At 40.0% G+C, this 21,730-nt stretch overlaps 1 protein-coding gene across 8 annotated transcripts in view; it reads left to right on the top strand.

Moving 5' to 3' along the window:
• Window positions 1–21,730, top strand: part of LOC140739521 (transcription elongation regulator 1-like) — a 114,828-nt gene that overhangs the window by 63,679 nt on the left and 29,419 nt on the right. For all 8 annotated transcript variants that reach the window (XM_073067897.1, XM_073067896.1, XM_073067900.1 and 5 more), the window contains 6 exons: window positions 549–661; window positions 1,684–1,772; window positions 8,981–9,141; window positions 9,762–9,828; window positions 10,591–10,726; window positions 21,582–21,671. In XM_073067897.1, coding sequence (XP_072923998.1) covers window positions 549–661; window positions 1,684–1,772; window positions 8,981–9,141; window positions 9,762–9,828; window positions 10,591–10,726; window positions 21,582–21,671 — 656 coding nt within the window. The remainder of the gene's footprint in view (window positions 1–548; window positions 662–1,683; window positions 1,773–8,980; window positions 9,142–9,761; window positions 9,829–10,590; window positions 10,727–21,581; window positions 21,672–21,730) is intronic.

A 21,730-nucleotide genomic window follows, 5' to 3' on the forward strand; every position in this document is an offset into this window, starting at 1 on the left:
TTGCTCTAAGAATCTTTTCCAACAGCTTTCCCACCACAGATGTAAGGCTCACTGGTCTGTAATTACCTGGTCTATCCCTACTACCTTTTTTGAACAAGGGGACAATATTTGCCTCCCTCCAATCCTCCGGTACCATTCCTGTGGACAACTGCTAAACTCTTGGGACTATTGCAAAACATTTACTGCTCAGTAGATATCTTGGTGTTCCAATGCAAGCCTTTAAGTAAAGTACTCCAACACAAAGTGTGGATTGAACCCCAAAAATTTTGATCTTTCATTATCTTCCGTAAACTGTGTGGCAGCTTTTGCTGCTGATTTTTGGAGCCATTATTGGGGAACATTAATAATGAGTATATTTATACTATCTCCAATGTTGCTCATTCAATGTTTAGTTTTCAATGTTTTATCTGGAGTTGAGTGAATTTTTGTTTTCAGCTTTGAATTGAAGCAAAGAAAATAAAATAGTTTGATGTTTAAATGAGCTAAGATGCATTGTCCAGGAACACCTGCAAAATGCTGAAGGCTTTAATTTTTTTTTCCCTGTATAGTGGAGAAAGAAGTGGAGAAGCCAAAAGAGCTGAGCAAAGAGCCAACAGAACCTGAACCAATGGAGATGGAGGTGGAGGAGCCTAAAGAAGAACCTCCAAAAGAGAAAAAAGAGGTTTGTGGAAAGGCTGTAGGAAAACAGAAAGCTCTTCATATGTTATTCCTTTTCATCTTCTATTTCTCTAATTAATTAGCAGGGGAGAACACTGTAGCATTTGCAGTTTAGCCCTTTTTGGGAGGAACTCATTCAGAACAGTTTTAAATTAAACCTGTTCAACTCAGCTCTGGATTAAAAATCATGTAACCACTGGGTTCTGCCTTCATTTCCTTGTATTCTGTGTATCATGGGTGTAAAGTAGTGTAATGTTTATGATTGTGAATTGTAATCCAGAGTTCAGAACTCATTACAGTAATATAAAAATTTGAATTTTATTTGAAGTATTGGGGAATTAAAGGCAGATATCAGTAAAAGAGTATGGAGCTGCCAGGTATTGATTTGACTCCCCATATTAATGAAATTGCTATTAATTGACAATTCAGTGCAAATACTGAATTGCCAGTAATGTCTACATCCTAAGAATTTAAAAGTCATCAAACTTTTCTAAGAATATCTAATACTGTTCTCACATTTTTTGATGGTATAATTTTAAAATTATTATTCTCATAGGTGCTATATATTTGTTTATGTTTAAACAATGACTAAGAATTATTTCTAAGATCACTTTCATTCTATGGTGTCACAAGGCATTAAGAATATTGATTAGGAAAGAGATTGATATTGTTTTAAGTCAATTTTGAAATTAGAATGGGCATACTGCAAGCAAGGCATTCATCATTGTCCATTTAACTTCTCCATGCACACAGATTTGTGCTTACAGAATTTCGTGCTGCTAATGATTTGCAAGAAATTGCATTGAGCACTTTAACCATAGTGTAAAAAATTTAGTGGTTGGAATACAGATTTTCAGCTTGCAATCAATGCTTTGGTAAGTATACTCATTTTCATCTTCTATTTTACAACAAAACTCTGTGATACACACTTAATCTGCACAGTGAGATAAAGAGCTTGGATGTGTAATACAGTTTTAACCAGCATATTTTTACAACATAGCAGTCTCTGCTCTTTAATTTTTTTAGGAGCCAAAGGAGGAGATATTGACTGAAGAAGAAAAAGCTGCACAAAAAGCCAAACCTGTGGCTACCACCCCTGTTCCTGGTACACCATGGTATGTTTATAAATAAGTTTAAGTTATTCATCTTCCCAACATGGAGTTTAAAACTATTTAGGAAAGTAAATGATTTTTTGTATATTTAGGTTGAATGCTATCCTTGTTAGCGACACCAACATTGCAAATATTTAAAGAATATGTTCACAAACAAGAGAAAATCTGCAGATGCTGGAGGAACTCAGCAGGCTGGGCAGCATCTATGGAAAAAAGTACAGTTGATATTTCAGGCTGAAACCCTTCAGCAGGACTGGAGAAAAAAGCTGAGGAGTAGATTTGAAAGGTGGGAGGAGGGAAGAGAAATGCCAGGCGATAGGTGAAACTTGGAGGGGGAGGGATGAAGCAAAGAGTTAGGAAGTTGATTGGTGAAAGAGGAAGAAGGTCATGGAAGAAAGAAAAAGGGGGGAAGGGAAACCAGAGGGAGGCAAAGAGATAATATGAGAGAGGGACAAAGGGATGGAAAATGGTGAAGGTGGGGGAGGCATTACTGGAAGTTTGAGAAATCGATGTTCATGCCATCAGGTTGGAGGCTACCCAAACAAAGTAATAAGGTGTTCCTCCAACCTAACTGTGGCCTCACCCCGATAGTGGAGAAGGCCATGGATGGACATTTCGGAATTGGAAGTGAAATTAAAATGGGTGGCTAACTGCTGGACGGAACCTAGATGCTCTGTGAAGTGGTCTGCAAATCCATGTCAGGTCTCACCAATGTACAAGAGACCACACCAGGAGCACTGAACACAGTATATGACCCCAACAGACTCTGCTCTGCCTAGCAGAACTTGTCTTCACTCTAAATAATTTCTCCTTTGGGTCCTCTCACTTCCTTCAAGCTACATATAACGGTCTATGTTCCAAGCCTACACTGGTGACTGTACCGCACTTTTCCTACGCTACATCGACAACTGCATTGGTGTTACTTCCTGCACCCGTGCTGAACTCGTCAATTTCATCCACTTTGCCTCCAACTTCCACCCCTGTCCTCAAATTCATCTGGTATATTTCCAACAGCTCCCCCCTCCACTTTCTCGATTTCTCTGTCTCTGAAGACAGCTTATCCACCAATGACTATTATAAACCAACAGACTCTCAGAGCTACCTGGACTATACCTTGTCCCACCCTGCTACTTGTACCCTGCCATCCCCTTCTTTCAATTCCTCCATCTCTGCCACTTCTGCTCTCAGGATGAGCTTTTTCATTCTAGAATGAAGGAAATGTCCTTTTTTTTCAAAGAAAGGGGCTTCCCTTCCTCCACCATTAACACTGCCCTCAACTGCATCTCTTCCATTTCATGCACATCTGCTCTTACCCCAACCTTCCGCCATGCTACCAAGGATAGGATTCCTATGTCCTCGCCTACCATCCCATCAACCTCTGTGTCCAGCACATTATTCTCTGAATGTTCTGCCACCTCCAAATGGATCATCCCACCACCAACACATCTTTACCCCCCCACCCCCCATTTTTTGCTTTCCGCAGGGATCACTCCCTATGCGACTCCCTTGTCCATTCTTCCTTCCCCACTGATTTCCCTCCTGACATTTATCCTTGCAAGTGGAACAAGTGCTGCTGCACCTGCCCCTACACCACCTCCCTCACTACCATTCAGGACCCCAAACAGTCCTTCCAGATATGAGTCTGTTGGAGTCATATACTGTGTCTGGTGCTCCCGGTTTGGCTTCTTGTATATCAGTGAGACCCGACATATGTTAGGAGACAGCTTCGCCGAGAATCTAAGCTCCGTCCATTAGAACAAGCGGGATATCCCAGTGACCACCCATATTAATTGCACTTCCCATTTCTATTCTGAGATGTCCATCCATGGCCTCTTCGAATGTTGTGATAAGGCCACACTTAGGTTGGAGGAACAATACCTTATATTCCATTTGAGTAGCCTCCAACCTGATGGCATGTACATTGATATCTCAAATTTCCAGTAATGCCTCCCCCGCCCACCCCACTTCACCATTTCCCATCCCCTTGTTCCTCTCTCCCACCTATTGCTTGGAGTTTCTCTCCCCTCCCCCCACCTTTCTAATCTACTCTTCAGCATTTTGTCTCCAGTCCTGCCAAAGGGGTTTGGCCTGAAATGTTGACTGTATTTTTTTCCATAGTTGCTGCCTGGCCTACTGAGTTCCTCTAGCATTTTGTGTGTGCTGTAAAATATATGTGTATATTCATGCTTTCAGTCTGCTAGTCATTTCATGGGCAGGAGCTGTTACACACTATTAATCAATTTTGAAATTCATTCATTCTTGCATAGTTTTGAAACACAGCATCTTAAAATAAAAGGAAAGAAATAATTGAAACTATTTTGCTGCCAGTTTCTTCTGAAAGAATTGGATTTTTATCTGGTAATCTGTACATGAAAGGTAACCATTAAGTACAAGTCACTGCACAGCACTAAATAGATAGATAGATACTTTATTCATCCCCATGGGGAAATTCAACATTTTTTCCAATGTCCCATACACTTATTGTAGCAAAACTAATTACATACAATACTTAACTCAGTAAAAATATGATATGCATCTAAAATCACCCTCTCAAAAAGCATTAATAATAGCTTTTAAAAAGGTCTTAAGTAGTTTACTTAAATACATTGAGTCCTAACCCCGGCACTTTAACATATCTTACTCCTGGCGGTTGAATTGTAAAGCCGAATGGCATTGGGGAGTATTGATCTCTTCATCCTGTCTGAGGAGCATTGCATCAATAGCAACCTGTCGCTGAAACTGCTTCTCTGTCTCTGGATGGTGCTATGTAGAGGATGTTCAGGGTTTTCCATAATTGACCGTAGCCTACTCAGCGCCCTTCGCTCTGCTACCGATGTTATACTCTCCAGTACTTTGCCCACGACAGAGCCCGCCTTCCTTACCAGCTTATTAGGACGTGAGGCGTCCCTCTTCTTAATGCTGCCTCCCCAACACGCCACCACAAAGAAGAGGGCGTTCTCCACAACTGACCTATAGAACATCTTCAGCATCTCACTACAAACATTGAATGACGCCAACCTTCTAAGGAAGTACAGTTGACTCTGTGCCTTCCTGCACAAGGCATCTGTGTTGGCAGTCCAGTCTAGCTTCTCGTCTAACTGTACTCCCAGATACTTGTAGGACTTAACCTGCTCCACACATTCTCCATTAATGATCACTGGCTCCATATGAGGCCTAGATCTCCTAAAGTCCACCACCATCTCCTTGGTCTTGGTGATATTGAGACGCAGGTAGTTTGAGTTGCACCATATCACAAAGTCCTGTATCAGTTTCCTATACTCTTCCTCCTGTCCATTCCTGACACACCCCACTATGGCCATGTCATCAGCGAACTTCTGCACATGGCAGGACTCTGAGTTATATTGGAAGTCTGATGTGTACAAGGTGAACAGGACCGGAGAGAGCACGGTCCCCTGCGGCGCTCCTGTGCTGCTGACCACCGTGTCAGACCTACAGTCTCCCAACCGCACATACTGAGGTCTATCTGTCAAGTAGTCCACTATCCAATCCACCATGTGAGAGTCTACTCCCATCTCCGTTAGTTTGTGCCTTAAGATCTTGGGCTGGATGGTGTTAAATGCTGAAGAATATTGCTGTCCTCCATTTGCTTATTTTATTCTGTATTTGGTGGGCAGTTTTCTTTGGTTGAAACAATTGTTTGAATTTGTCTTGAGTTTCCCAGTGAAGATTCCTCAAAAGATTGACTGAAATTCCATTAGCTCTTCCATTACTACTGTCATTTGTTGGGGGGGGTTCTAGGTTTAGCCCATATATTGTTATGCTTTTATTTTTGTTCTGAAAGCCAATCTAACCTAAAATAAAGGAATCCATTATTGTAGGAACTCTGTTTTTTGTGTAAATGTCCTTCAGTGTTTTTCTCAGGACGTTCAGTTGTAATTTTCATTGGGCATTGGACTTCTGGATGATGCCAGTTAATTTAAGATATGATATGGTAAGTAAACATGAAACAATCCCAGTGCACTGAATTCACATACAAAATCTTAAAGAAAAGGACCAGAGAATATGGATTTGTTTTTATAAGAAAGTGATACACTGAAATTTTGCAAAGGAAGAAATATTTTGAAACGCATAAAGTCGGTTAAATCCATGGGCCTGACGAAGTGTATAATAGATATTGTGGCAATCAAAGGATGAAGTTGTTGAGAAACTGGCAGAGATTTCTGTATCTTAGTTTTTGGTGAGGTACTGGAAGACTGAAGTGTGGCTTATGTTACACCTTTTATTTAAGAGCTGCAAAAATAAGGCAATGAACTAGAGGCTGGTGGGCCTTACAGCAGCGTGATTGACTGGACGGGATTCTGAGAAACAGGATTTGAAAAAAGAAAGACTGATTACTGCATGGGAAATCATGTCTCACAGATTTAGTTGAGTTTTTGAAGAGATGCACAAGATAATTGAGGGCAGAGCAGCAGACGTTGTGTACATGGACCTTTATAGTAAATTAGCCAAGAAGTTTGAGGTGTATGTCATCCAGGGTGAGCTAGCCAATTGATGAAGATGGCATATCTTGATTGGATGGGACTTTGAGTTTAAGAGCTGGGACATTGTGTTACTGTTTTTAGAGATTTGAAGAGACTGCACCTGAAATATTGCGTGCAGTTCTGGTCGGCATACTGGGACTGATGTGATTCAGGTAGAGTGGGTGCAAACAAGGCTTACTTGGATGTTGCCAGATGAGAAGACTTGAGTTATGAGGAGAGACTGGATAGGTTTGGACTATTTCCTCTGTAGCAAAGAGGCTGAGAGATGATCTTGAAGACGTAAAAAACCATTAGGGGCACAGATATGGTGGTTGTTACAATTTTTTTCCCTAGGTCTGGAGTCCAAATGAAGAGTTCATAGGTTAAAGGTGAAAGCGGAAAAACCTACAGCGGACCTGAGGGGCAAGTGTTTCATACTGATGGCAGTGGGTATCTGAGAAGAGTTGGGTTCAGTTGCAAGGTTTAGGTCCAATTTGGGGTACATTTATGGGTAGGAAATGTTTAGAGGGATATGGTCCAAATGCAGGCAAATTGGACGAGTTCAGTTATCTATCTTGGTTGGAAAAGGTGTGCTTATTTTACTTATTTAGAGATGCAGCATGAATTGGGCCCTTAACACCAGCAATCTCAGATTTAACCCTTAATCAAGGGACAATTTACAATGACTAATTAACCTACTAACCAGTACATCTTTGGACTGTGGGAGAAATCTGGAGCACCAGGAGGAAACCCACATAGTCCACAGGGACGACGTACAAATTCCTTACAGAGGATGCCAGGATTAAACTCTCATCTCTAAAGTACAGAGCTTGTAATAGCATCACAGTGAATACTGTGCTGCCATGGTGCTCCCAGTGCAACTGGAGGACTGGTTTCTGTGCTGTATAACTATGGCATCTGGTTTCCTGTAGTAAATGTTAATCAGTGCCGTTGTATCAGATTAATGTGCTGAAGTTGTAAAGATGATCATTAAAGGAGCATTTCTTTTCTCCCAAATGTGTAGCACAAGCTGACATATAGTTCAAATCAAATTTGGACTTTGTATGTTTGAGGTGCACTGTTAATTATTTGGAGACTAGTTTCATAGATAGAAACATAGAAAACCTACAGCACAATATAGGACCTTCAGCCCACAAAGCTGTACCGAACATGTCCTTACCTTAGAACTACCTAAGCTGACCCACAGCCCTCTATTTTTCTAAGCTCCATGTATCTATCCAGGAGTCTCGTAAAAGACCCTATCGTTTCCGCCTCCACCACTGCCGCCAGTAGCCCATTCCACGCACTCACCACTCTTTACGTTTAAAAACAACTTACCCCTGACTTCTCCTCTGTACCTACTTCCAAGCACCTTAAAACTATGCCCTCTTGTGCTAGCCATTTCAGCCCTGGGAAAAGCCTCTGACTATCCACACGATCAATGCCTCTCATTATCTTGTACACCTCTATCAGGTCGCCTCTCATCCTCTGTTACTCCAAGTAGAAAGGCCGAGTTCACTCAACCTATTCTTATAAGGCATACTCCCCAATCTAGGCAGCATCCTTGTAAATTTCCTCTGCACCCTTTCTATGGTTTCCACGTCCTTCCTGTAGTGAGACAACCAGTATTGAGCACAGTACTCCAAGTGGGGTCTGAGCAGCGTCCTATATAGCTGCAACATTACCAGTTGGCTCTTAAACTCAAGTTCTACGATTGATGAAGACCAATGCACAGTATGCCTTCTTAACCACAGAGTCAACTTGCGCAGCAGCTTTGAGTGTCCTATGAACTTGGACCCCAAGATCCCTCTGATCCTCCACACTACCAAGAGTCTTGCGGTTACTGCTCTATTCTGCCATCGTATTTGACCTACCAAAATGAACCACCTCACACTTATGTGGGTTGAACTCCATCTGCCACTTCTCAGCCCAGTTATTTCATCCTATCAAAGTTCCACTGTAACCTCATGTTACATCTTTCAAAATTTAAAGCAGATGAAACATTGTTGAATACCTGATTTTGTCTCTCTCTTCCCCCCCCCACTCCATTTTTGGATTAGGGAAAATGGGAGGGAAGATTGACAACTTTATTTTTTATTTTGTTTTATTAACATGATATTAAGGGGGTGGAGGTCAACAGTGTTACATTGCTATCTACTGTTAAATTCAGTGCTCAAAGATTTTCAAGGTATAGGGCTGTTCTTCCAGTAGATGGTGCTAAATTTGCAAATATGACATGCTGCTGGAATTACTGTATTTTTTAATAATTCTACTTCCACCCCATAATCCACCTATAGGAGTTCTGTTGAAATTAGTCTTGCTGATGTAATCTCCTCTCCTCTTCAGGTTTTGGTTTCTTAATGCATTCTACTTTGCCTTGCTTTACTTTATTCATGTCACTGTTCATCCTGAACTGCACATTAATCAATTGATCCAAGGCATTCTACTTTGCCGCTTCAGTCTGTGTCAATAATGTTTGCCATATCTTGAGTTTGATCTTTGTTTCCAAGGATTTCAAAACTTTGGAACTACTTTACTCTTTTGTCCACTTCAACCACAGCTTTTTCCTCTCTCTCTTCTCCCTGTTCCTTCAATTAGTTTACTTTTACAATTTTTGTTTTCTTGTCATTTTGTTCTTTGTCCCAGTTCTTCTGTTTGAACAAGCGAAAGCTGATCTTACCAAAGGTGAACAAGAGCGATGCTCAACTTAATAAAATATTTTCATTTTAGGTGTGTTGTGTGGACTGGCGATGAGCGAGTATTTTATTATAACCCAACAACCCGCTTGTCAATGTGGGATAGGCCAGATGAACTGGTTGGAAGAGCTGACGTTGACAAAATTATCCAGGAACCTCCTCACAAAAAATGTTCTGACAATGAGAAGAAACTTGGTGAGAGATCCTAGTTACTGATTTAAGCATTACTGTAGCATTATTTCTCATGTAACACCAGTCTATATCTCTAAGTCTTGATGATTAGACTAGCAATGTAAATATTCCTCAAGGTCACGGCGTTCTTGGAGTTATTATTGCAAGAACATGGATAGCTTGAGATTTATTTTTAATTAAATCCAACTATTCTAAAAGGAGAAAGTGTAGTGGAGAGGATGTCCAATCTAGAACATGGTTACTGTTTTCTGTGAATTGTGATCTGGGTTTTATTGAATAGTTACTCCTGACTCTTAAAAGTTGCACCTGGCATGATTGGTTTAAAATTTTTATTTGAAATGATTATTACATTTTAAGTATCTTAAAAAAGCATGACTGTTAATGATTAACTGTTAAGTTGATTCATTTTTACCTTTCCTATTTGGAATTGGTTTTGCTTTTTAATATGTTCATTCATGTAAAGAACCAAATTCACAGCAGTTTCTCTGAGCAGTGGTATTTACTTCAAGTTTAACATGAATTAGTTAGCCAAGGAAATATTTGAATGTTGAACAAATAAAATGGTTGTGTGAATTAGAAAGGGTTGATAAGTTCATATTTAAACATTGTCTTTTTTTATTTAGTGAGAGATGAATCTGAACCTCTGGAGGATGAATATGATGATGAACCAATTAAAGCAAAGAAGCGAAAGTAAGGGAAAATTGAAAAGTAGGCTACACTCTTAAAATATTTACTGTTCCTCAATTCATGTGAGACTACCGTGTACTTAGTTTGCTGTTTTAATGTAATTGCTTGCAACTAAACATTTATTCAAAGAAAATAATTCATAGTAGGAATTGACCTTTTGGCTCATCAAGCATGCTCTGCCATCCAGCAATATCATGGTTGATCTTATCCCATGTCCCCTGATCCCTCTAAATACTCTGAAAATTATTCCTCTATTATGAATGTAATCATTCATAATGTGTGATCATTAATTAAGCCTTCATAGCAATCCAAAGTGAGAATTCCTAAGATCCACAGTACCAAGTGATGAAATCTATCCTTGGTTCAATTCAAAATGGTCTGTTCTTCTTTCGAGACTTCGACTGTTTTACTTGGGATTCCTGGGGGGGGGGGGGAAATTGTGACACTTGGCTGATTTTGATGATGCTACTTCAAAGAAGTACAACAGTATCACCTTTTCTCCAGGACCTCACTAAAATGAGTACACTTCAACCTTCCCTGGTTCTAGAACATAGAATAGTACAGCACATTACAGGCCCTTCGGCCCACAATGTTGTGCCGACCCTCAAGCCCTGCCTCCCATATAATCCCCCACCTTAAATTCCTCCATATACCTGTCTAGTAATCTCTTAAACTGTTCCTTTCCAATATTTTAAATCCTTTGATGTACAACAATTGCTTTTGCTTTTGTAAAGTCATTTTTAAAAAATTTAAATGATATTACAGGAAGGATGACCTTAAAGATCCAGAGTCTGAGAAGGAGGCAGCAATGGAAGCTGAGATCAAAGCAGCACGGGAGAGGGCCATAGTTCCACTGGAGACTCGCATGAAACAGTTCAGGGATATGCTGCTTGAGAGAGGGGTAAGGACCTATGTGAATTCTCTATTTTTCTCTCAAGCTTTTGCAAATAAGGAATACTAAGTTTAGGGTTGACTTCCATTTGTGATTGCTAACCAGTAGAGAATTCAGTGTGTTTTTCTGGCGGCCAAACCAAATCATCAAAGGAGGCTCCACAAAGGTGGGGGCAAGTGATTTAAAAAGTAACATTTGTGGGCTTTCAGGTTTTTTCTTGTGGTCTAATTGTATGTACAGAGGAGACTTCACACAGGTAGGGGCAAATGATTTTTTTAAAAAAAAGTAGTCTTTGCAGGCTTTCATGTTTTTCTAGCGGCCCAATCATTAACAAAGGCAAATTTTAAAAAAAGGTAGGGACAAAGGGAGCAGCCATTGTTGAGTGTACCAGTGTTAGAGGGGTGAGACTTTAGCCCAACAGGCTTGAGTGAGGCAAGTTTCTGATAAATTTTTTCTTCATTCTTCTTTGTTAGTGCAGTGAGTGCAGTGCAACGCCAGGTCTGTGTTGTGTCCTTTGTGTAAGATGTGGGAATTGTGGGAGAGCTGCAGCCTCCTGGATAACCACGTGTGTGCCAGATGCACCCAGCCGCAGCTCCTCAAAGAACCTGTTAAGGAACTGGAGCTGCAGGTCAGTGACCTTTGGCTTATACAGCAAACTGTAGAGATAATAAATAGCAACTACAATGAGGTAATCACCCCTGAGTAGCAGGTAGCAGATACCTGGGTGACCGTCAGGAAATGGGCATCCAGTGCAGAGAATCCCTATGGCTGTTTCCCTCAATAAGTTTACCACTTTGGATACTGTTGATTATGACAACCTAGGAAGAGGGAGTCACAGCGACCAGGTCTCTGGCACTGAGTGCTGCTGTGGCTCAGAAGGGAAGGGGAGAGAAAAGGATTGCAGTAGTGATGGGGATTCCAGGAGTAGACATGAGATTCTGTGGTGTATTGCCTCCCAGGTGCCAGGGTCACTCGAAGGGGTCTACTGTGTTCTAAAAGTGAGCAGCCAGAAGTCTTGGTATATCTTGGCATCAATAACATGGGTAGGAAAAAGGGAGCAATTCCTGAAAGAATTTAGAGAGTTGGGCACAAAGCTGAAAAGCGGGACTTCCATTGTCGTATTCTCTGGATTGCTGCTTGTGCTACGCACCAGTGAGGATAAGAATGTGATAATTTGACAGAGGAGCTAGTGCAAGAGGCAGTTGGTATGCAGTGTGTAGGGAGACTATCAGGAGGGTAGGTAGATGAGATTAAAGTATAACATGGGGATAAAAATTAAAACGTGACAAATACAGGACTGAAGGTGTTATATTTGAATGCTTGCAGTATATCCAATAATGTAGATTAATCACAGTTAGAGATTGGCACGTATGATGTTGCAGGCATCACGGAGTCATGGTTGAAAGAAGATTATAGTTGGGAGCTTAACATCCAAGGATGCACATTTTATGGAAAGGACAGGCAGGTAGGCAAATGGGTGGCATAGTTCTGTTGGTAAAAAATTAAATCAACTCCATAGAAAGAGGTGACATAGGATTGGAAAATGTATAATTGTTGTGGGTAGAGTTAAGAAACTGCAAGGGTAAAAAGACCCTGGTGGAAGTTACATATAGGGCTGCAAGCAGTAGCCAGCATGTGGGTTATAAATTACAGTGGGAGATAGAACAGGCAATGTGACGATTGTGGGGGATTTCAATATTCTGGTAGATAGGGAAAATCAGATTGGTGCTGGATCCCAAGAGAGAGAGTTTGTAGAATGCCTACAAGATGCCTTATTTAGAGCAGCTTGTGGTTGATTCCACTAGGCGCAAAGCAATTCTAGTCTGGATGTTGTGTAATGAAATGGATTTGTTTAGGGAGCTTAAGGTAAATATATGATATTATATTATGATAGTATTCTCCTTGCCGTTTAAGAGGGGAGAAGCTAAAGTCCGATATATCAGTATTTCAGTGGAGTAAGGGGAAATATAAAGGCATGACAGAGGAGCTGGCCACAGTTGATTGGAAAGGGGCACAAGCAGGAATGACAACAGAACAGCAATGGCTGGAATTTCTGGTTGCCTTACTACAGAAAGGATGTGGAAGCCATAGAAAGGGTGCAGAGGAGATTTACAAGGATGTTGCCTGGATTGGGGAGCATGCTTTATAAGAATAGGTTGAGTGAACTCTGCCTTTTTTCTTGGAGCGACGGAGGATGAGAGATGACTTGATAGAGGTGTGTAAGATGCATTGATTGTGTGGATAGTCAGAGGCTTTTTCCCAGGGCTGAAATGGCTAGCATGAGAGGGCACAGTTTTAAGGTGTTTGGAAGTAGGTACAGAGGAGATGTCGGTTAAGTTTTTACGTAGAGAGTGGTGAGTGCATGGAATGGGCTGCCGGCGACAGTGGTGGAGGTGGATATGGTAGGGTCTTTTAAGAGACTCCTGGATAGTTACATGGAGCTTAGAAAAATAGAGGGCTTTGGGTAACCCTAGGTAATTTCTGAGGTAAGGTCATGTTCAGCTCAGCTTTGTGGGGCGAAGGGCCTGTATTGTGCTGTAGATTTTCTATGTTTCTAATTCAGAAGGTGCACGATAGGTACATCCCAAAAAGGTACAGGTTTCCCCCGCAATCCGAAGGTAGAGCGTTCCTATGAAACCGTTTGTAATCCGAAATCTTGTAAAGCGAAGAAGCAATTACCATTAATTTATATGGGAAATATTTTTGAGCGTTCCCAGACCCAAATCAAAGCAAATAACACATAAAACCTAAAATAACACTAACATCTAGTAAAAGCAGGAATGATATGATAAATTTACACCCTATATAAAGTAGAAATATTGTAGGTACGATGTAGTTTCACTTATCAAACTCGGGAAGGCAGCGAGCCAAAATCGATTTGGAGGGGAAAAAATCGGCACGTACACGCATGCTCAAACAACTGCCCGCACAAGGCTTCATGGTCATTGTAGTCTTTCTTAGGGTAAACACACGAATAAAGCGGGCGTCTTTTCTCCGTAAAAGTGAAAATCCTGTTTGGTTAGCAAAAACAGGTACTAACATAAGTCTTTCGTAACAGCGAGCTGTCGTAAAGCGAACGTTGGAAAAGCAGGGGCCACCTGTATTCTAAAAGCAGGATGACATAACTGTGGCTGACAAAGGAAGTCAAATAAACATAAAGACAAAAGAGAGGGCATATAATAGAGCAGAAATTAGTAGGAAGTTGGAGGATTGGGAAACTTAAAAAACCAACAGAAGGCAACAATAAAAGCCATAAGGAAAGAAAAGGTGAAATATGAAGGTAAGCTAGTCAATAATAGTTTGTTTCAGATAAATGGAGTAAAAAAAAAGAGGTGAGAATAGATACTGAACACTGCAAAACAATGTTGGAGAGGTAGGAATAGAGTACAAGGAAATAGTGAACAAACTGAATAAGTATTTTGAATCAGTCCTCGCTGCGGAAGACACTAGCAGTATGCTGGAAGTTCGAGAGTGTTGGGGCAGCAGTTGCTATTACTAGGGATAAGGTGCTTGGGAAGCTGAAAAGTCTGAATAAGTCATCTGAACCAGATGAACTACACCCCAGAGGTAGATGATGAGAATGTGAAGGCATGATAATGATCTTTAACAAATCACTAGATTCTGGTATAATTCTGGAGGACTGGAAAATTTGCAAGAATTTTTCAAGAAAGGAGGGAGGCAGAAGAAAGGATATTGGAGGTCAATTAACCTGGCTGAGTGTTTGGGAAGATGTTGGAGTCTGCTGTTAAGGATGAGCTCTCAGGGTACTGCCTGGTATGCTTAAGAGAAAATTTGTCTTGCTTGACAAATCTTTTGGCGTTCTTTGAAGAAATAACAAGATAGAAGGAGTGTCAGTGGATGTTGTATATTTTGACTTTTCAGAAGGCCTTTGACAAGGTGTCACACTTGAGGCTGTTTAACAAGATATGAGCCTGTGCTATTACAGGGAAGATACTAACATGGATAGAGTTTTGGCTGATTGAGGCAAAAAGTGTGAATAAAAGGAGCCTTTTGGTGTTCCACAGGGTCCATGTTGTGACTTCTTCTTTTTGTTATATGTCAATAATTTGGATGACAGAATTGATGACTTTGTGGCCAGGTTTGTGGATGTTATGAAGATAGGGGGAGGCGCAGGTGGTGTTGAGGAAGCAGAGAGGCTGCAGAAGGACTTAATGACTTAGTATAGGAAAATGGACCAAGAGATGGCAGATGCAATGCTGTTTTGGGAAGTGTATTGTCACGCACTGCATTAGAAGGAATAAAAGCGTAAACTATTTTCTGAACAGGGAGAAAATTCAAAAATCCAAGGTGCAAAGGGAATTGAGAGTCCTTATGCAGGAGTCCCTAAAGCTTAACCTGTGGAGGGAGTGGTGGGAATTTTGTTAAATGCAATATTAGCATTCATTTCAAGCAGACCAGGATATAAAAGCAAGAATGTAATGCTGAGGCTGTATAAAGCACTAGTGAGGCTTCACTTGGAGTATTGTGAGCAGTTTTGCGCCCCTAATCTAAGAAAGTATGTGCTGACATTGGAGGGGGTCCAGAGGAGGTTTACAAGAATGATTCCGGGAATGAAAGGGTTATTGTCTGAGGAGTGTTTGATGGCTCCTGCCTGTACTGGCTGGAATTTAGTAGAATGAGTGGGCATCTCATTGACACCTATCGAATATTGAAAGCCTAGCTAGATTGGATGTGGAAAGAATGTTTCCTATGGAAGGAGAGTCTAGTACCAGAGGGCACAGTCTCAGAGTAGAGATGAGGAGGAATTTCTTTAACCATTTGGTAGTCAATCTGTGGAGTGCATTGCCACAGCTGGCTGTAAGGCCAGGTCGTGTGTATTTAAAGCAGAGATTGATAGGTTCTTGATTAGTCAGGATGTGGAAGGTCTCAGGAAGATGGCAGGAAAATGGATCAGCCATAAGCAAGTGGCCAAGTGGACCCATGGACTAAATGGCCTAATTCTGCTCCTATGTCTTAATGCTCTTAAAAAGTTTTTCTTGAATGTGTTGAGATCCTATCAGGTGCCAAGTGATATCTGTGCTGCTTGTTTCATGAGCCCTGTTTTGTATTGTTTCAATATCTTAAGAGTTTTGGGATAATTATTTCATGGGAGCTTGGGCAACATTGGAGCATCTTATTTAAAATTTATCTGCAAATTTAGAGATTTCCATTTCAGTACCCACTTCTGCCTGCTGTTAAATTCCACTTACTCCAAAGTAAGTCTCATTGAATATGGGTTTAGTTATTGTTTGATGTATTCATTTTTAGGATGTGGATTTCAAAGGGATGACTGATATTTAGTGCCTGTTCCTTTGCTGTTGAAACAAATAACTAGCTCAACTTGGCTATTTTGGAGGGCATGTAAGATTCACATTTTCAGATTTGTAGCCTTATTTTGTTTAGATTTGGTGAAAATGGAAGATTTCCTTCCCTAAAGGAAAATGATAAATGACAAATGAAGTAGTTTAATGATATTGATACTGATATTCCACATGTGTTTATTGAGATGCATATTGTGGCTGTTCGAATTTTTTACGCCTTTTTTGTGTTAATAGTAATTCAGTATTCCATTTTATATGATCTATTATGAACTGTTTAATTGGGCTTTCACAGCAATTTGTCTATAAGTGCCATCTATGGTTTTTTAAGATTGAGTGTATTACTTGTGCAAAAATTGCCTTTCACCTTGGGGTTTATGAGCTGTCAGCTTTGATGGCAAATTAACTGATTGATTTGGTTTTCTTACAAGGCATACCTTGGGAATCACCCAGAATTTTTACCCAAGGTCGCATTCCAGTTCCAGTCAGGTCAGGATGTAATCCAGCAGTCTTATGTACTGCCAGGCAAATTAGAGCTAGAACATTGCAAACATCCAAATGATGGAAACAGTCTAAAGGTATTGTGTGCTGTTGAAGCAATTCTGATGGTAATTTAGTTCTTGTGGAATGATGGGTGGGTATCAAAGCTTACCTAAATGTGTGGATAGACCTAAATCTTGCAGGCAAGGTGGTAGGCAACTAGATTTGTAAAAATGTTCAAATTCTTTCAAAACCAGTATGTGTGTACCTTATTTGTTCCAGCCTGGTAAAATGTGCAGCTACTATTGGGAGCAGTCCTCTCAATAGCTAATTATTTTTTTTAATCAGTGACACTGGTTTGTCTGGCAAATTGTCTTGACAGCTTTTTAAAAAAATATATTAATGGGTGCACTGTATCATTTGATTTTCTTAACGAACATGAATTCAAAGAAATCCCACACAAATCAAAATGCAGATGAAGGAAAGCTGAAGTTACAATGGAAGATGGTGGAAATCTGAAATTTAAAAGGGAAAATATCCAGCGGGTCAGGCAGCAGCTCTTAAGATAGAAACAATTCAAGTACAAGATGAAAGAAAACAGACAAGAGAGGGTAGGGAGTGCTTGACCTGTAAGATACAGTTTGGAGAAGTGAAACTTAAATTGATGGCAAAAATACCAAATAACAAAGCATTTGAAATATTCAGGGAGTATCTGCGAAGAGTGGAACAATTAACCTTTCGTTTATATTTTTGCATTGTAACCATCCAGTTCTCTTTGTAGCTGGAAATGCTAGTTATCTTAATTTGTTGAATTCATTATTCAGTCCTCAAGATTGCGATGTCTCCATTTGGCAGATGAGTTGATGTTGAGCTTAATTAGAACCAAAAGAAGGAGCTGGAAATACTCAGCAGTTCAGGGAGAAGAGCTTCGGCAGGGCTGTTGAACTTCATAGCAAATGTTTCAGACAGAAAACGGTGAGAAATCCTCAGTGACAGGCATTAGGAAGCTCAGAGTCATCCTAGTTGATGGAGTGTAGGTGTCAGATAGAGTGATTGCCCAATTTGCTTTTGGTTCCTCTAATGTAAGGAGACCATGTCACGAACACAGTGGCATTTTCTAAATTGCAGGAGCTACAGATCAATTCTTACTGAATTTGGTAGACTTTATTTTAAAGGAGTTTTTGAGTTGATGGGGGATGGGAAGTGAAGAGGTAAAAGGGCAACTGTGTCATCTTCATTTGCACTCCAAGGTGTAATGAGAAGGAGAGTGGATTATATTAAAATAAACATGTGAGCTAGATTCTTATGGAGACAATGAAAATATTGAAAAAGAAAAAAAATTCTTATGGAGACAACACCTTTCATTAAAATTCTGAAAGGGTTCGGGTTGCAGACTGTGAAGATGTGTTTGATTATGACATTACAATAAACAAAAAGTTGTGGATGATGGGCAATTGAATGTAGAGACTTGTAGAATGGAAGGTGAGGACAAGGGGTAACACCCTTGGTCTGAGAGGACAGAGAGCTGCAAGCAGAATGGGGAATTGAACAGATGTAATTGAATGCTCTGTCAACTGTAATATTGTTTGCTGATTTATCCTGTGAAATGCAGGAGGAAGAGGTGAGAAAGAAGAATAAAATTTAGAGGAAGAATAAAATTTGGGTGAAGCGAAAGTGATTGTATGGGAGTAACTTGTAAGGTCTATATGAAATTAGGAAGCTTTGGGGATATGGTCATCAGCAAAATGGGGGAGGAGAGGTGTTGCATATCTTCCACAGAGCTGGGCATACTTTTCCCACAGCTTTGCAATCCTCTTACAAGGAGAATTGTTAGTGCTCATCCTTAAATTTCAGTCTGTTCTCTGGAGATTTTTGTATGAAAGACACTACATACTGTTATTTTGATGAATAGAAGAAACATGGCATGCAATAGATCATATTTTGCTTTTGGGCTTTGCATTGAACAACAATGTGCCTCTTGTCCATTTCTACGGCCCCAGCAAGTTCATAGTTAATATCAGATGATAAGCCTCAAATTAGTTTCCATCAAAATGTGATGAAATGGTACTGGTCTTTGCACATATAGAAGTGAGTGAGTGGAGGCTATATCCAGAATGTCAAAGTGGAGTTTTCATCCCCATACTCAGTATGTGATTTCCCTAATGAGTTGAGCTCTTTGCCTGCTCAGTAGAGGGTCTGTGTCATTTGAAGAAAGAGTTTGACCCTGGGAGGTAGGTAATTTAAATTAATTATCCTCCCTGCTGCTTTCTTTCCCTTCCTCTCCAATAAATTCAATGGGAATAAATGCTCTCTTAAAAAGTAATTAATATAAGTTATTAGAGACCGTGCTTTGTTTATGGCTCTGCAATTTAATCCCCTTCTTGCCTCGCACTATTGCTTAACTGTAGGAACTAGGAACACAGCATAACATTGGGAAGCTAAGTAGCCTTCATGTAACCATTATTTAGCCTTGTTTGGAAACAACTTTAACACTCCAGTGTCCCCATCCGAGATAGCAACACCCATGTGACTGAAGTTAGGATTAGTGCTAAGGTATTCCAAGTGATCTTGCAATTAAGCAGGAGCCCTGAATGTTGGAAGGCTGGCCTTCCAAGTTATGTTAGCAGAGTCTTAATCACTCTTTTCAATTTCTAATTTACCCTCTATGAACCTGAATTTCTAGCTGATGCTTTAACTGCAAGATCTGTTGGTGTTAGGAAAGATGAAACATGCTTTTTTAAGGCAGTGTTTACCAACAAATGCACAGCTTTTAAGCTAGCTAATAATTTTTGGGTAACGCCATAGTTTGCTTTTAAATTGCCAGTAACCATATTTTGGGGTCAGGTCATTTGGGAGCCAGATTTATTGGGATCAAGTCTCTCAGTTGTTTCAAGCCATGTCTTGCCTCTTCCTGTAGGATTGCAGAGAGCTTGTGCTTCAGCCAACTTTTCAACTTTCTCAAAGGGCCCAGACTGCTGCTGCATCCTCAACTAAAACTAAAGTTTCATCCTGTAATAGAACCATAGAACACTACAGCACAGTACAGGCCCTTCAGCCCTCCATGTTGTGCTGACCCATATAATCCTTTAAAAAATACTATACCCACACTACCATATTACCCTCCATTTTTCTTTCATCCATGTGCTTGTCCAAGAGGCTCTTAAATACCTGTAATGTTTTAGCCTCCACCACCATCCCTGACAAGTCATTCCAGGCACTCATAACCCTCTGTGTGTAAAAAAACAAAACTTACCCCGATGTCTTCCCTGAACTTCCCTCCCTTAATTTTGTACATATGCCCTCTGGTGTTTGCTATTGGTGCCTTGGGAAACAGGTATTGACTATCCACCCTATCTATGCCTCTCATAATCTTGTAGTATCTCTATTTAATCTCCAATTTAATAATCTCTATTTAATAAGAGTTTGAATTGACTTTATTTCTTAAATCCTTCACATACATGAGGAGTAAAAATCTTTATGTTACGTCTCCATCTAAATGTACAATGTGCAATCATAGTAATTCATAACATTTTATAATAAATAGGACAGTCAATGTAACATAGAAATACACTCAAATCAGCATGAGTTAATCAGTGTACTGGCCTGGTGGAAGAAGCTGTCCTGGAGCCTGTTGGTCCTAGCTTTTATGCTGCGGTACCATTTTCCAGATGGTAGCAGCTGGAATAGATTGTGGTTGGGGTGACTCAGGCCCCCATTGATCCTTTGGGCCCTATTCTCATACCCGTCTTTGTAAATGTCATGAATCATGCGAAGCTCACAACTACAGATGTGCTGGGCTGTCCGCACCACTCTGCAGAATCCTGTGATTAAGGGAGGTACAGACAACTAATCTCATTGATTTGTTTGTGTCCTTTGTGACTTTTCCTCTGCATAAATAAAAAAAATAGTTTTATGAATTTGTGTCAGTAATCACAAACAAAAAGGATTTCCTTATTCTTGGACATTAACTGAAGTTATCCAGTTCAGCTGTCATTATGCAAGTACATTCCCAATGTTTTTTAATGCTATTTTCTTTCTTAAAGCAAGACACAACACAGTTCTTTTTTTCCCCTTGTGTTGCGCACCTGATGCTACATTTTTTAAATTCGATCTATTAATTCCTCTCCATATTTTCCTAACATCTTGCATTTTTAAATGTTCCATGGTGTGATTGAACGTCACCTAATCTACGTCTGGAAAAATAACAACATCTTTTTATTTATGTCATAGAATCTAAATTAATAGTGGTTACAATCAAAAGATTAAACTTCAAGGCTTTCATTTTGTCAGAACTCCTGTTGTGGTCATCTTAAATGTCACCCGGTAGTGGATCTTTTAATGAGAAACTAGTTGACTGATATCTTAATTGTTTAGTGAGTTTCAAGGCTAATTAGTGGAAAAATCGTCAGCATCCCACTGTTTTTTGTTATATCTAATAGAGATGTGTGGTGTAGTAATTTCAGGTAAAATAGTGGGGATGGATCAATCAATCTTAAGTTGGATTTGCTTGTTTGATCATCATCAAAGGAAAGGAAACAAATCCAACATCCACTCCTAGTCTGTTTTCCCAGACTGTTCAGTACAGTATTGTCCCCCAGGCTCAAACAATCCTCTGGTGCTTCATTCAACAGATCCTTGAAAGTGAGCATCATACTTGACCATACAAGTCATTATTGTCACTCTGACACTGGATCTAGGTAGACATGATCACTGCTTGTGGCAGTGGTACAGGAACAGCGAGCAAAAGCCATTGCTATTGCTTTTTACAGGCATTTACCCTGATAAAACCCAATTAAATGGAGTAAAATCATTTCATACAAAATAAAACATGGAGAATACCTGCTTTATTGGAACATGTTAATATGTCAATAGGTATTTCCTTCTTTAGCTGTACCTGGACATTGAGTGGACTTTGATGTTATGGCTTTGTTTGGCAGAAGAAATGTATTGGAATAAGCATTAGAATTTAGAACTGGTTTACAAGCAATTACCTCTTTGCTAATCAGCAACACTTCAGATTTGGATGGATTTAGCTTAGTCATTCTTTGTGTTTTCTCTTTTTATAGGTCTCAGCATTTTCTACATGGGAAAAGGAACTTCACAAGATTGTTTTTGATCCAAGATATCTCCTTCTTAATCCCAAGGAGAGAAAACAGGTAAAAAGGACTACACTGATTGGGTTAGAGGAGATTATCTGCAGATGAATAATAGTAAA

This window comes from Hemitrygon akajei, chromosome 15 (assembly GCF_048418815.1).
Source record: "Hemitrygon akajei chromosome 15, sHemAka1.3, whole genome shotgun sequence".
Lineage (NCBI taxonomy): Eukaryota > Metazoa > Chordata > Chondrichthyes > Myliobatiformes > Dasyatidae > Hemitrygon > Hemitrygon akajei.